This window comes from Chelonoidis abingdonii, chromosome 7, assembly GCF_003597395.2.
Source record: "Chelonoidis abingdonii isolate Lonesome George chromosome 7, CheloAbing_2.0, whole genome shotgun sequence".
Taxonomy (NCBI): Eukaryota; Metazoa; Chordata; order Testudines; family Testudinidae; genus Chelonoidis; species Chelonoidis abingdonii.
The window spans coordinates 3,462,384-3,477,009 of NC_133775.1; the positions used below are offsets into that span (position 1 = coordinate 3,462,384).

At 44.0% G+C, this 14,626-nt stretch overlaps 1 protein-coding gene across 4 annotated transcripts in view; it reads right to left on the reverse strand.

Moving 5' to 3' along the window:
- The window catches only part of EIF2B3 (eukaryotic translation initiation factor 2B subunit gamma), a 157,672-nt gene that overhangs the window by 35,159 nt on the left and 107,887 nt on the right, over positions 1–14,626 (reverse strand). For all 4 annotated transcript variants that reach the window (XR_012656218.1, XR_012656217.1, XM_075067570.1 and 1 more), the window contains 3 exons: positions 7,995–8,110; positions 4,439–4,629; positions 641–721 (listed from right to left, as the gene is read on the reverse strand). Coding sequence is in view for 2 of the 4 variants with exons in the window: in XM_075067570.1 (XP_074923671.1) it covers positions 641–721; positions 4,439–4,629; positions 7,995–8,110 (388 nt within the window). In the remaining 2 variants the exon portion in view is untranslated. The remainder of the gene's footprint in view (positions 1–640; positions 722–4,438; positions 4,630–7,994; positions 8,111–14,626) is intronic.

A 14,626-nucleotide genomic window follows, 5' to 3' on the forward strand; every position in this document is an offset into this window, starting at 1 on the left:
CCAAGCCTCCCGTATACAGGGCCCCAGCTGTGTAACTCTGAGCCATGAAGGCAAGGACCTATGTGAGTTGTCCTAGTTAAGTCAGTGGGACTATTTGTGTGAGTTCAGCGCTCACCAAAGTGGGCCCAAAGCATAGGGGTTTAGGGCTGGGATGCAGCTAAAATACTTCAGCTAAGACCCAGCACTAAAAAAAACTAAACCCCGCTAAGCTTGCTGGCCTTTGGAAAGCCAACTGATTGTCTATCATCATCTGCCAAACCTCACATCAGCCTGCTGAGGGACAAGATGCTGCAGGGGTTTGGGGTAAAATTTGTATAGTATCAAACAGTAGAGTACAAACAGTAAAACATGTTTTTAATGAATAAAGATTGAAGGGCAGGAACTGAATGACAAGGACACGTGGGTGCTTTGGGTTGTTTTCCATGACTCTGTTTGACTCAGTAGTATTTAGAATATGCAGCTGAAGGAGAATACACAATCGGGACATTTTAGTTTGCATTCAGTCAGATCTCAGCTCAGTGCTTTAGAACCTCGGCTACATTTTTGAGACAGAAGTTAATTACAAGAGGCAGCTCTTGAAATTAAGGCCTAGCAGATAGTTCCACCTCCCCTCACACATTCCACCAGAATAGTCCCTCACCAGGCCTCTGTCGGTGACTTGAGCGGACACGTGAACCAATGGTTCTTCTGGATACACAAGAGCAGGTAACAGCTTAGGAACCTAGAAGAGGAGATCCCAAGTCACAGGTGAACAAGGTAATGATCTATCAGTATATTACATGGACAAATCCAAGCAGGCTTATATTTCACGGTGCTTCAGTATATACTGTAAACATGATCACTTACAGAAGACATTGTATCACCTGTGGTTTACGCTTGCAACAGATGCGTGGTAGTTACCCTCTTCGCTCCATAGGAGAAGACAGATGGCACTATACCACTACAGTCCATTAGTATGTCTCCTCTTTGCACACCTTGATCTAATCAGGAATCAGCAGCAAGCTGCCAGGCTCCCACAGAACTCGAAGGACACGCAGTATTTGAGTTCGTACAGAATGTAACTCAGCAAACTGTAACACACCACAGTACACAACCGAGTACTCTGACATCCTAGGATGACTAAGTTAAAGCATTTAGTAGAAGGGAGCTAGCTGAAGCACAGGCAAGGGAGAACTATTTCAGGTGTGTGAGGGGAAAACACAAAGGTGATGAGGTGTCTGTTCCAGACAGCAGATGCTGCAGAGGAAAAGGCGGGTGCTAGAGAAGCAGACATAGCAGAGAAGGTAATAGAGAGAGACAAGGTCCAGGAAGTAGCCAAGGACAAATCCATGGAGAGTAGAGTAATTTTGAACTGGCTCCTGAAACGAATGGGGAGCTAGGGTTATAGGAGGACAGGATATCCCACCCTTCCTCTGTGTGCAGGAGGGAAGGCAGGCTAGGGCATCCTGTACCCACTGGAGTCAGCCTGGAGCAGGCGGGCACAGGAGATGACAGTGTGGCTGAGGACTGCAGTGGAGGGGCAGTGGGGCACACAGGCAATGCTGCAGAGGTGGCTGGGGCAGATTGACATGCAAGATGCAGGAGGAGAACAGTTCAGGGTTGGGAATGATGCCAAGGTCATGGACACTGAAAGGTCCATGTTGAGAAGAGAGCAGTCATGGGGCTGTGTATCAGGATACTCAGGCTTCTTTCAAGATATTCAGGTAAATGGAGCTGAGAGAAAGCCACATTCAGTTAAGACAGACAGAGGAGTCTGAGTAGCACCTTTGTACGGACAACCAAATATCACCTCAAGTGTGGCAGTGAAGGTAAAAGCAGAAGTACAATCACCAAAAGGGAGATGGTCAGTAAAGAAAAGCAGAAGGCAGAGAACAACCTCAGGGGATTTCATCAGGTGGGAGGTGTAGGGAGCAGATAAAAGAAAATAACCTGTTGTCTCACAATGAGATGCCATTCGCAGTGGATTGTGCAGAGATGATCAGCCCTCTCCCTTCTGACATGCTCTGATCACCAGAGAAAAAGAGTTCACAACGCTGGCTTTTAAACTGTCGTAAGGGTTCAGCGTGGACCCCGCAACGAGATTAATGGCTAAATTCACCACTCTCAGAGAGCAACCATTTCAGGCTGCCAGCAGACCCAGGCAGGCATTGCTGCATCTGTCACTCTTCACATCTTGAAGGTTGTCTCTGCCACCACCAGGGCTAAAGACGGAGCTGTTTAAAGGATGAAAGGTGAGATCCTGATGCATAAGACACAGCCATTACAGAAAAGCAACAGCTCACTGAGCCATCCCAACAAGGCCAATTTTACCCCAGGGGTGCTGCCATAGCTTGAGACACAGTAGTGCAGGCATGACAGAAGGGATCCAAGAGAGAAATGAACAGCTATGAAGTAGCACGGAATGATCCATTGTGTCCAAGGCTGTTCTGAGAGAGGAGGAGGGAGAAGCAGCCTGGATCAGCAGAAAGGAGGAGGTGGTTACATACATGAAGAATTATTTCTCATCTGTGGCCAGGGCAAAACCCAGACTGAAATCAGTCAAGGGTAGCACAGCATGGGAGGGGACCAGAATGATTAGAGAAGGCTACTAGCACAAGCATTTCTGCTCTGAAAGGGAAGGCTAGCGATGAGGTGGGAGTTAGAGGGAGTGTCTGGGTCAAGGGAAAGTTTAATATTTTGCTTTTAATTCATCTTAGAAGGAAACTATTTCCTGCTATTGAAGCTAACTCCCCTTTGAACCCACTGCCCACGCATTGGCTTCAGCTGGAAGTGAAACAATTCAGGTCCAGTGTCTCCTCCCCATGAGGGGAATGGCTTAGAACGCTGCTCGTCTTCTGGCAGTTGCAGCGCCGCTCGCTTTGAACTGCCAGTAGCAGCCTTAGAAAGAAGGCATCAGAACTGTCCACAAAGCCCAAGAGGAGAGCAATTGAGACTCAAAGGGTCTCAGAGCAGAACAAAATAGAGGTGAAAACCACAGATATAATGAAGGATGCATCTTTTACCAGCAGTGGTAAGAGAAACAAAATGCAGCAGGACTGAGGACAAGAGCTCCTTTTCCAGGGCTCCTGGTTCAGTTCTGTTACATGATTCACCTCCGCAGAGTTTCCTTAGGAACCTTACCATTCTGGAAAGTTAAAAATTCAAGGAAAATCTTCCACAGCAGTGTAGGTCCCAGAGTGAATTCAAAGCACTAACTTTACATACCACCCAGGAGCAAATGCATTTCCAGCACTGACCAAAATGTAGAATATTTAGCTTAAAAAAAAACCAAACCACATGGAGCCTGACTGGCTCAACTCAATAACTTTTCACTCAAGCGGCTGCTGCCAAATGCACATGCTCACTTCCACTAGCAAGTGGTGCTCTCCCTTAACCCTTCCGACCCACTTGTCCTTGGGTTTATAAGAGAACTCGCTGGCTGTCCTCTGTCTGCAGCACTGGGCCCTTTCTACCTTCTGTGTGCTCGACTACAGTTCCTCTCCACCCAGAGCATGCAGAGCCTTTAAACCCCAACTCCTGGGTTCACACCAGTTCTGCCATGCCCCCAGTTATGGTGTGCATTCATTCACCCACCCATTCCAATGAGAAACCACAAACAGAACCAGGAGGCAGAGACAGGACTGGCCACCCCCAGGAATACCAATCTAGTCCCTTCATCTCCCAGCCACAGTCCCCGATTCCTCCCCGTGGCATCCCTCCAGTCCTAGCCAGCCTCCTCAAACTCCAAAGAAAGTCAGTCAGTCCTGCCTGTGTACACCCCATCACCTGATAGGTGAAGTGAGGATGTGTACAGGGCAGGTGCCAGTTTGGCAGAAAATAGGGTTCTAAGGGAGTTAAAGCTTTTATTCCTCAGGTCACTAACACCTACTACTAAGGCCGCACTCTCTCTCTAGCCTTCCCTTTGATCCCATATGTAATGAAGTTCTCTACCATGGTAAAGGTGCACTGGAATTGTGCCTGATCAACGTTATCTTCTCTGTCAGCTGGAGCACTCTGCGTTACACTGTTTACACCAGACAGAAATCTGCTCAAGCAATGGTGCATTTAGAATGGAAGCTATTATGCATCCTAAATATGTGGGTTGTTATCAGCGCCCCCCAACAACAATCACAATTGTTTTCATCCGTAGCTCTCGGGGTGGGTATCATCATCCCCAGCTTACAACGGGGGAAGTGAGGGGCAGGTTTACATGACTTGCCCGAGGTTGCCTAGCGAGTCCCAAGTCGCAGACCCTCTGCAACTGACCATGCTGTGTTGCCCTATGCTGCTAAAAGGGGTGATGTGCTCGGTCAGCAGCTGGATACTTGAGGCAGTCCCCGCGCAATCCTCACCAGAAGGAGGGGTGTCGCTGATGAAGCGATCCCTACAGATAACATTACACATACACACACACCCGCGCATGCTATAGTCCCATATACAATTTTTATATTTTCCTTACCTGTCTGTTTGCTTCAATGTATAACCCAAGAGTGTTCACTCGGTAGCAGAGCCCCTCTTTCATGATATGGACGTAGCAACGCATTTTTCCTCCGTGGAAGGCTTCATTCAGATCTGCGCTGTGACCATTCCAACATGATTTATCAGGAGCAAATTCCAGCAAGCTATCACCCTTCACGTAACTGTAGATGTCTGCAGAACATACACAGGCAATGTGAGACGGGCTTCACAGAGACAGCAACACTCTCCACAGAAGGGTTCTAGACACACCGGTTTTAAAATATCCTTGGGGAGGGGAAACCCGTTCAGGACCCTCACCTGAGTCCTTGACAGTCACCAAGGATTTTCTCCCATGCAGTAGGGAAGTGCGACCATCCCCATGTTACAGCTGAGGAACTGGGGCCCCAGTTAGGTTAAGTGACTTGCCTATGGCCACAGAGGAAGTCTGTGGCTGACCCGGAGCAGAAGCCAGGGCTCAAATACCAGGCTAGTGCCCTACCCACTACCCATATTTTCACAAAAATATTGATTTGCACTGTGGCACAGGAAGAAAAACACAGAGCCAGAATCTGGTTGACTCATTGATTACAATGGAGTTACTCCTGATTTACAACAACATAAGGGAGGGCAGGATAAACCCCACAATGCATCCTCCTGTCCCAGCGGGGAAGAAGCCTGTATCTCAGAAACTCCCCAGAGATGCCAAGGAAGTTTGACTTTCCAACCCCTGAAGAAGGGGAAATCCAGAAAGCACACCAAGAAATCTTGGGGTTCTAAGTCTGTCAAAAGAGCAGGCAAACAAAACGGAATAGTTCTGGTTTTTTATGTCGCTTGAAATGACATTAGCCAACCATAATATGTTTGACTTGCAATGATGGGTTAGAGGAGGCTCTCAGAGACAGAGCTCGGTAGGCCACTCTGCTATATGCTAGTCCCACCTATGACCACGAGCGTTTGCCTTCATTGCCTCTTGCCAACAAAACAAAGCAAGAAAATAATCACCTTAGCTGTAAAATCATCAAACATTTTTGGTACACAAACGGACAGCTAAGTGGTGCAGGTTTTAGGGCCTCATCCTACAAACTCTGTGCATGACTGCCTATTGACGTCAATGGGAACTCCGAATTAGGCCCTTAATTCCACATTACTTGGCATACCCTAATACAATCCTATGGGATTTAAAGTCTGCCTGGTGGGTCAGTGATCAGAGAACTGGCTTTTCAACTCTGGGAATCAGCTCTACCCCTGCCTTTAAATTCGAAATCCCAGAAGTCAGATTTCCCAGCCCACTGCCTATGTCAGTTCCACAGGCCCCACCACGACAAGCTCCACGCTGTTCACCTGGGATAAGCCAGCTGGGTGCAGCTAAGTGTTGGTTGGACAGCAGCTTAGCTCTGGGGCCGGGGAGGGAGCGTAAGAAAACCTGCTCATGAGAACAGAGGCAGCACTGCCTCTCACCCCACACGGAGTATGGCTTTTTGGGTTGGGGACTGAGATGACTGACAGAACAGGGTGCAGCATTTTGCCCCAGCACAATCCGGAAATGTACTGATTAAAATAGCCTACTACAATCTTTACTGTCATATGGGCTTGGGAGAAAACTGCGGAGATGAACCAGACAGAGACCTCAGCCGAAAGGGGTGGAAGCATCCAAACCGGAGACCTTTGGCCATTCACAGAACTTTCTATAGTTTTGACTGGACTTTGCCCTGGGCTAACTGGCTGTTTTTGTCAACTCTCCCACTCTCGACCTCTGCTTCAGTGCACACTGACCCCTCTTATCCTCTTCTCCCCTTCCCCCTGCCAAAGACCTTAAGAACGGCCATACTGGGTCAGATCAAAGGTCCATCTAGCCCAGTATCCTGTCTTCCAACAGTGGCAAATGCCAGGTGCCCCAGAGGGAATGAACAGAACAGGGAAACATAAGGGGTTGATTCCCTGTCACCCCCTCCCAGCTTCTGGCAAACAGAGACACCATCTCTGCCCATCCTGGCTAATTGCCACTGATGGACCTATTCTCCATGAACTTATCTAGCTCTTGTTTGAACCCTGTCTTGTCCTTCACAACATCCTCTGGTAAAGAGTTCCACAGGCTGACTGTGCGTTGTGTGAAAAAAATACTTCCTTTTGTTTGTTTTAAACTTGCTGCCTATTAATTTCATTTGGTGACCCCTAGTTCTTGTGTTATGCGAAGGCGTAAATAACACTTCCTTAGTTACTTTCTTCACACCCAGCATGATTTTATAGACTTCTATCATATCCCCTTTAGTCTGCTCTCTTCCAAGCCAAAAAGTCCCAGTCTTATTAATCTCTCCTCAAATGGCAGCTGTTCCATATCCCTAATAATTTTTGTTGCCCTTTTCTGAACCTTTTCCAGTTCCAGTATATCTTTTTGGAGGTGGGGTGACCACATCAGCACAGGATTCAAAATGTGGGCGTACCATGGGTTTGTATAGAGGCAACATGATATTTTCTGTCTTATTATCTATCCCTTTCTCAATGATTCCCAACACTCTGTTTGCCTTTTTGACTGCCTCAGCACGAGTGGATGTTTTCAGAGAACTATCCATGACGACTCCCAAGATCTCTTTCTTGAATGGCAACAGCTAATTTAGACCCCATCATTTTATAGGGATAGTTGGGATTGTGTTTTCCGATGTGCATTACTTTGCATTTATCAATACTGAATTTCATCTGCCATTTTGTTGCGCAGTGGCCTAGTTTTGTGAGATCCTTTTATAACACTTTGCAGTCTGCTTTGGACTTAACTATCTTGAGTAGTTTTGTATCATCTGCAAATTTTGCCATCTCACTGCTTACCCCTTTTTCCAGGTCATTTATGAATATGTTGCACAGCACTGGTCCCAGTACCGATCCCTGGGAGACACCACTATTTACCTCTCTCCATTCAGAAAACTGACCATTTATTCCTATCCTTTGTTTCCTATCTTTTAACCAGTTACCGATCCATGAGAGGTCCTTCTCTCGTATCCCATGACAGTTTATTTTGCTTATAGCCTTTTGTGAGGGACTTTGTCAAAGGTTTTCTGAAAACCTAAGTACACTATATCTCCTCTGTCCACATCCTTGTTGACCCCCTCAAAGAATTCTAGTAGATTGGTGAGGCATGATTTCCCTTTACAAAAACCATTTTGACTTTTCCCTAACTAATTATGCCCTTCCATTTAGCTTATCCCCTCATAAGTAACCCCCCAACCCTCTCCCCAGAAGAATGGAACTAACATGACATTTACCACCATGACACTATTCTTCCTGCTTGTGTGTTCTACCTCTTCCCTAACCCTGCACCTATCTTGGCTGTTTAGACTGTAAGCTCTATGGGGCAGGGACCATCTACCACTTTGTGTTAGTGCAGTGGTTTGCACAGTGGTGTTCCACTCTTGCCTGATCCTTAAGCATTACCATAATAAGCATGTTGAATATACAAAAAAGAAAAGGACCCACTGATTTAGACAAACTCTGGAGTCTATCCAGTAGCTCAACTGCAGCACGAATGCTTCAAGATCTTCATTAAACCAGCCAATTCTTGCACTCACCTAATGACTTTTGATCCTGCTCTTTGTTGTCCTGTCCTTGTCGTAATGATGCAGGAGAGGAAAACTGTTTCCTAACTAGATATGGAATCAGTTCACTTCGGATAGATGTTAATGACCTAGGAAAAAACAATGTCCACAAATGAAATCAATGAACATTAAGTGCTGACATCCATTTAATTTCTTGACAGATCTACCAGACATTTTGCAAGTTGCTTATTTAGCAGAAATAAAAATGCCAGATGCTCAAGAGCATCTGGTACCCAGACAGCTTCCATTAAATGTGTGCTTTTTAACTATATATGAATCTAGGAGGGACTTCACTCAACCTTCTTTGTGAGACAGGGAATCAAAACAACCTTCTGACCTTCCCAGCAAATTCCCCATTTCTCTAACTTAAATCCCTCAGGTCTGCAAAAGGAGTGTAAAACACCACTGGATCACAGTGGTGACGCTTGGAACCCACTCTGCATGGCTGCAAACGACGACACAAAGTGGGGCCAGGAAAATAAGACAATCCAACGCCTGCTGCAATGCCCTTCTCAGGGAAAAACAATAAAGAAACTACTTGTTTAACACTGAAACATTCAAGAATATTTGAAATACTCAATCCTTAAATGAAAACAATGAATCACAAGCCATAACGGTGTCCTGTTCCACTGCACATCTGAAAACCCAAAGAACATTTTCAGACTTATTTCCTCAACCAAAGAAAGTTCAACACATATCTTAACAAGTTCAGGAATGAGGTGTCATATTCTTTAAGGGCCTCAATCCAACAGCCACACAAGTCAATGGAAGGGGTCCCACTGACTTTACTGGGCATTGGGTCTGTCTGTCTTATGTACGTTTCTGGCCCCAGTATCAAAGAAACGCAGCACCTCACAATCTTTTGTTGTATTTACCCTCAAAACCTCATCCCCTCTGAGGCCAGCCAGGGCTGTTATCCCCATTGTAGAGATGGAGACTGAGGCAGAGAGAGATGAAGTGACCTGCCCAAAGGGATACAGGCAATAAGTGGCAGAGCAGGATTACAGCCAGGTCTCCAAAGTCCTAGGCTAGTGCCTTCCATTGGACTACTCCTTTGCTTCTATACAACGACAAATAAAGCCTGCTTCTCCCCCCACTCCCAGAAAGGCCAATGTTGTGTCTATTGCACATGAGCTTAGGAGGCTACTACTTTACTGGAGAGTTAACTTTGGAAGATTATTTGAAGTTGCAATAAGAAGTGTTTGAAAACTACACACATGTAATTATTGATGTACTACGTGGGGAGAAGTAGTCCGTGGCCTATAACTTCCTTACATCAGGTCTGAAACCACTTTTACTGTTATTGCTTCATTACTTTAACAATATGCATTTTGTTGCTGGCCTGTTAATTATTTAAAAACTGGGAAAACCATTCAGCAAATTAATCCAACTTGACCTATACAAAGGGGATTGTATAACTTCTGTAATGTACGAGGAAAGGTTAAAAGAAACAAATACGTATAGCTTGGTTAAATGATAGCAAGGGATATCCATAATCAGCAGAAGGGTGCAGCCAGCAGAGGAAGAAAGGGGGTACCCAGTGCAGAACTAGGCGTTAACTATGGATTCAATTAAAGGAGGAATTATTTAGGTTGAATATTAGGAAAATGCTTTCTGAACAGTGAGATCTATTAGACGTCAGAGCAGACTCAAGTGTTGGAAGTCCTGAAAAATATGCAGCACAGAACAATCCTGCACCAGTACACTCTGCGACGTGTGACACTGGAATGGGTTTGGGAGCCAAAAAGGACTTCTCCATCTGTAGCTTCCCTGGGCAAGTTCAGATTAGCTCATCAGATCTACCACAAAGGCCAGTATGAAGCACTATCCTGGCATACTGACAACAGAGGTTGGAAGGCAACGTTTGTGTTAAATATCCTGCCCTGTAATTTTTTAGGTTTTGCATATGGAACCATCTGAACCATCCCAAATCTAACCCTTTGATCATCTCACTTTTGTCGTGAGCGAGAGCCCACGTGCTCTATCCGGCAATCTGTCCTTAATCTCCAGAACAACACAATTATATATCATCTTGAGGTAGACATATTTCAGGAACTAATGAAGCAAAACTCTTCGTTCTTTAATCACAAAATCTCTCACCGCTAACCATTTACAGACTCTCTGTGCCATGGTCTCCGAGCCCTGCACTCTGACATATGTGTGGGTATGCAGATGGGCAGTTTACTAGCTTAAAATGTTTGCCTGCAGCTGTGCCATTCAGCAATGATTTCCTGCTTGGGTTTTCTGCTCTGTCCAAAACCGACAATCATGTTTTTCCCTCAGAGGTTGGCCAGGGCATTTATGTGATCCATTACCTATAAAATATCTGAGTATTTGGCACACAGTCTTAAACTGTCTGAAGCAGAGAACGACACAACAGAGTAGGACGTGAAAGAGGTGGAAATGGGGAAAGACAAAGTTCTGCCCTAACTTGGGATGTTTTATTCTTTCCTGGCCATACTTTTACAGTCTTCCCAGCAGTCTCTGAAGTGCTATCCATGTTCCTCACTTACAAGGTGGGCCAAACGCCAGTCTCCTATTGAATATCTCACTCTCACACTGTTTAAACAGGATTTCATGGAACTATTAAAGTGAATTTGCTTTTGGAAGGTCTTAAAATATTAGCATTGGCATTTGGTAACCAAGATTTGGAAATTTCTCTTGACATGTTTTGCAAATGTGGCTACTCAAAGTGGCTATGTAAGAACAATTTTTGAGAGTCTGAAAAGTGGCAAACAAACATCCTGCTGGGGCGAGAATGAAGGTGAGGAATGAGAAAGACACAAGGATTAGGTCTGAAAAACCTTAATGAGGAAAAACAAAAAATTAACAAGAATTTGGGAGGAGGCCACCTGGCCTGCATGTAGAGTCAGGAAAATTAAAGAAGAAAGGGTTTCTGGCCCAGCGCTATAAAAAATATTCTTATAATAATAAAATCCTAAACAGCAGTTACAAGAGCCTATGGAAAGAGTAAGAGAAGAAAGGATACGCTGGTTAGATCTGGGAAAAGGAGTCTCACCTCTTTGATCACCATGGCATCTGTATTAGTACCGCCCTAACTCAAGCACCAAGGAAGGCTGAACACACAATGAAAATGACATAAGGAAACCTCTACTGTTTCCAGAGTGAAGAAGTGAAGGGTAATGCAAAGTTAAGGGGAAAAGCCTGTCAAGAGACATGGCGGGATGACTGTGTCCTGACACTCAACAGAAAAATATGGGGGCTAAGAAGCAGATGTACCTGCTTTTAAGAAACATTTGCTAAAACAAATGGACTTTCATAAATTGTAATTAAAGTTAACAGGCCATTTTCATCTTCCATTCCCATGATTTTATTTTTAAATGTGCGTATCTGTGTTTTCACCTCGGCAGAAACAGGATTTCAATATAGCTGCCCAAGCGTTAGAAATGCTACTCCTCTATCAAGTGTAAAGAGAGTGAACAAAATAGTGGCACTCCAGTCCCACTGAGGACAATGGGAGATGGTGGCTCTTTTGAAAGGGGTCAATTTGTAATGACTCAAACTTTCAGTTATGAAAAATAACAGCCAAAAAATGACTATTAAACCCAAATACCTTCAAAGGTTACTCAAAAGGCAGGCCAGGAGGAAGAGGGAAACAAGGGTGTATTGATGTGTGTTTGAAGGTAATGCAGAGAGGAGGGGGGGAAGCTGGGATGCATGGGCAGGGGGAATTTTGAGTGGTTTGTGTACGAAATCGTTAAAAAAATGTCCAAAACAAAAACTACATTAAAATGGAGTTAAAGTTGAGAGCAATATTAGTAACTTGGGTTAAACTACAATATCAGCATGTTGCAATCATCCCCAAACCAAGGCATTCTAAACCTAAGAAATGCACAATTAAAAGTTACATTTTAAAAAATCCAAACACATTAAAGTGTGGAACAGAATAGTTAGAGCATCCAAACAATCTTAACTCTGCCCTCTGATGACACCATGGTGGGGGGGGGAGAGAATTCAATGTGTCTTTAAGAATCGCTTTAATTTAATCAGGGTCCCACACACTAGAATGCCTTAATCACAATTGTTTGATTTTTGCATGGTGTCACTATAGGGCAGAGTTTAGATTTCTGCTAGAAGAGAAACTTTCAGTTATGAAGAAGAGTAAGGAGAAAAATTACCATTAATTCCCCAAATAGTACTCAAATGTAGCCTTTGCACAAGATCGCCATGAGTTTTAACTGTATAGAAAGTTAGAGGAGTCTGTGACAGAGCAGAGTTAAGGTTGTTTGAGTGCCCTGATTTTGCTGTGCATTTCTAGACATTCTCTCTCTCACACACACATGTATATTTACACACACACAGAATACACACAGAAGAATCACTTCAGGACACCAAATGCAGCCACCCCTTGAATGCAACATGGCAGCACTGGAGCTTGTGAAAACATTACATAAAAGGAAGTGAAGAACAATGGATCCAGCTGAAGCAGAAGGTGGAGTTGAGGCAGAATATGATCAGCTAACCTGGAATTTAGTCTGGGTTTGCTATAAAACGTATGATGTGATTTTTATTAATCAAAACTGGTTAGAACCTTGATTTCCTATGTCACAATACTCCTTAATATAGTTAACAAACAAACAAAAAAATCGTAAACCACATTGCCTATTTAAACACATCATTTGATGTATCCCCCGCCCGAAAATGCATGAAGTCTAGGTGCTAGGATGGTGCCACTGGCTTGACCCACAGCAGAAATGAAAGCACCCACAGCCTTTATTTCCCTGTGCTAGTTTTCACTTGCTGGATGTTTGTAACAGAAGTGTCAGTCCGATTTACTGGCTGTCATTCATTTTTATTTGCCATGTTTAACACTGAACACCATAAAACAGTACTAATGAGAATGTTCATGTTAATACACCACCCCTCCCCCTGCCTTTTTTAATTTATCTGTGAGGAAGCGTGAAATCTACTGTTATTGCCAGGACCCACCTGTAAAATCTGTCACCATTCTCCACGGTTAGTTCCGGGGGGGCAGAAGGGTTGTCTCACTTAGAATCAGCTATTTCCATAGGTGCAGACAGTGTTTGATTCACAACCACAAAGCAGAACTTGTTTGTGTTTTCCTTATCTATTATTGTCCCTTTCTTTGTGAGCAGTATAATGTTAGCTCTTGTACTGCTATGTAACACAGTGGGTCAGATTCTGATCTCTGTTACCAGAACGATTCCATTGACTTCGCTGCAGATAGTCCAGAGTCGCATCAAAAGTAGAATGTGGTGCAATATTTCAAATCAGAACTTTTGGTTACAGTTCAAAGTGCCTACATATACACAACTAAACAAATCCTATGGCCAAAATGAGCTTTGCATGTTCATATAGGATAATAAAGATCTAAGAAAGAGGGAAAGAGGAAGAAAATAGAGGGGTGGAGGAAGAAAGAGGAAAGTTAATGATGAAGCTTGTAGGTAACATAGTTCACGGTTCTCATCGTTTAAGGGATAAAGCCAAATAACGTTTAAAAATGCCATGTAAGCCGGGAGCTCTCTTGTTGAATCTCAATGTTATTTTCTCCTGATCCTTTGATGGAGATTAAAAATTTCCATGTGAATACAAAGAAAGAAACAGTTACCCCGACATTCCCCCCCCAGCTTTGAATTCTCTGAACTAGAGCAGCAGCCACCTTTCCCATCCCCTCTTCCCCCCACCACTCTCCCTTCAAGAAAAAAGTCAACTCACTTTGAAGAAAAAGACAAAACAAGGCCAGGGCAAGGAGGATTAGGGAAATGATATTTATATCATGGACCAAATTAAAATGTCAATGCAAGAGGCAGGCAAACAGCCCTTGCCATATAGACACGCCAGGCATGTTTCCTCAAGGAAATAGGAAAGAGATTTGAAAAGAGTTAATGCAGTTCTGAGTTAATACCACCTGCCGCAGACTCAACACTACTTAAAAGACAGTGTTTGGGTCCATTTCCCACAATGTGGTTTTAACGAGTACAATGGAAGAAGCAATTACAAGTCTTTTTCCCATCTCCTTATTGACTCAGGGCAAAAAACGCTGGAATTTCTGAGACATGCTAAGAATTTGGAGCTAGCAGATGTGGGTTATATGCAGAAGGGGAAAAAAAAGGAGTGNGGGGGTCTGCTACATTCTGCTTTAAGACATTTTGTCCCACATCTCGCAACAACCTCTCCCCCTGTGCATTTTCCTCTAACCCAGTGGTTCCCAAACTTTAACAACCTGTGAACCCCTTTCACTAAAATGTCAAGTCTCGCAAACCCCCTCCTAAAAATGAATATTTCCAGGGATTTTCTCCTTTACTTGAGTATAAATGATAAAAGCAGTGAAATATAAAATTTGTTTTTGTGACATGCTTATTACACACTATTTATTATTAATTATTATCTATCATTACAGTATTTTTATTAGATTATAAAAACGGCAACACTCTTCCACGATCTCACTTTCGTAGCTTGTATCACTTTGAATTATAAGCTAACCTATGTTTCATCAAGGAGTATCAGATGGGAAACAGCATGTAGGTATTTAAGAAGCCAACTCAAAGAGTTCCTCCTGCACAACCATTCAGGTCTTGAGCAGTCCAGGCAAACAACGCATGTTGCAACAAAGCTTAAACTTG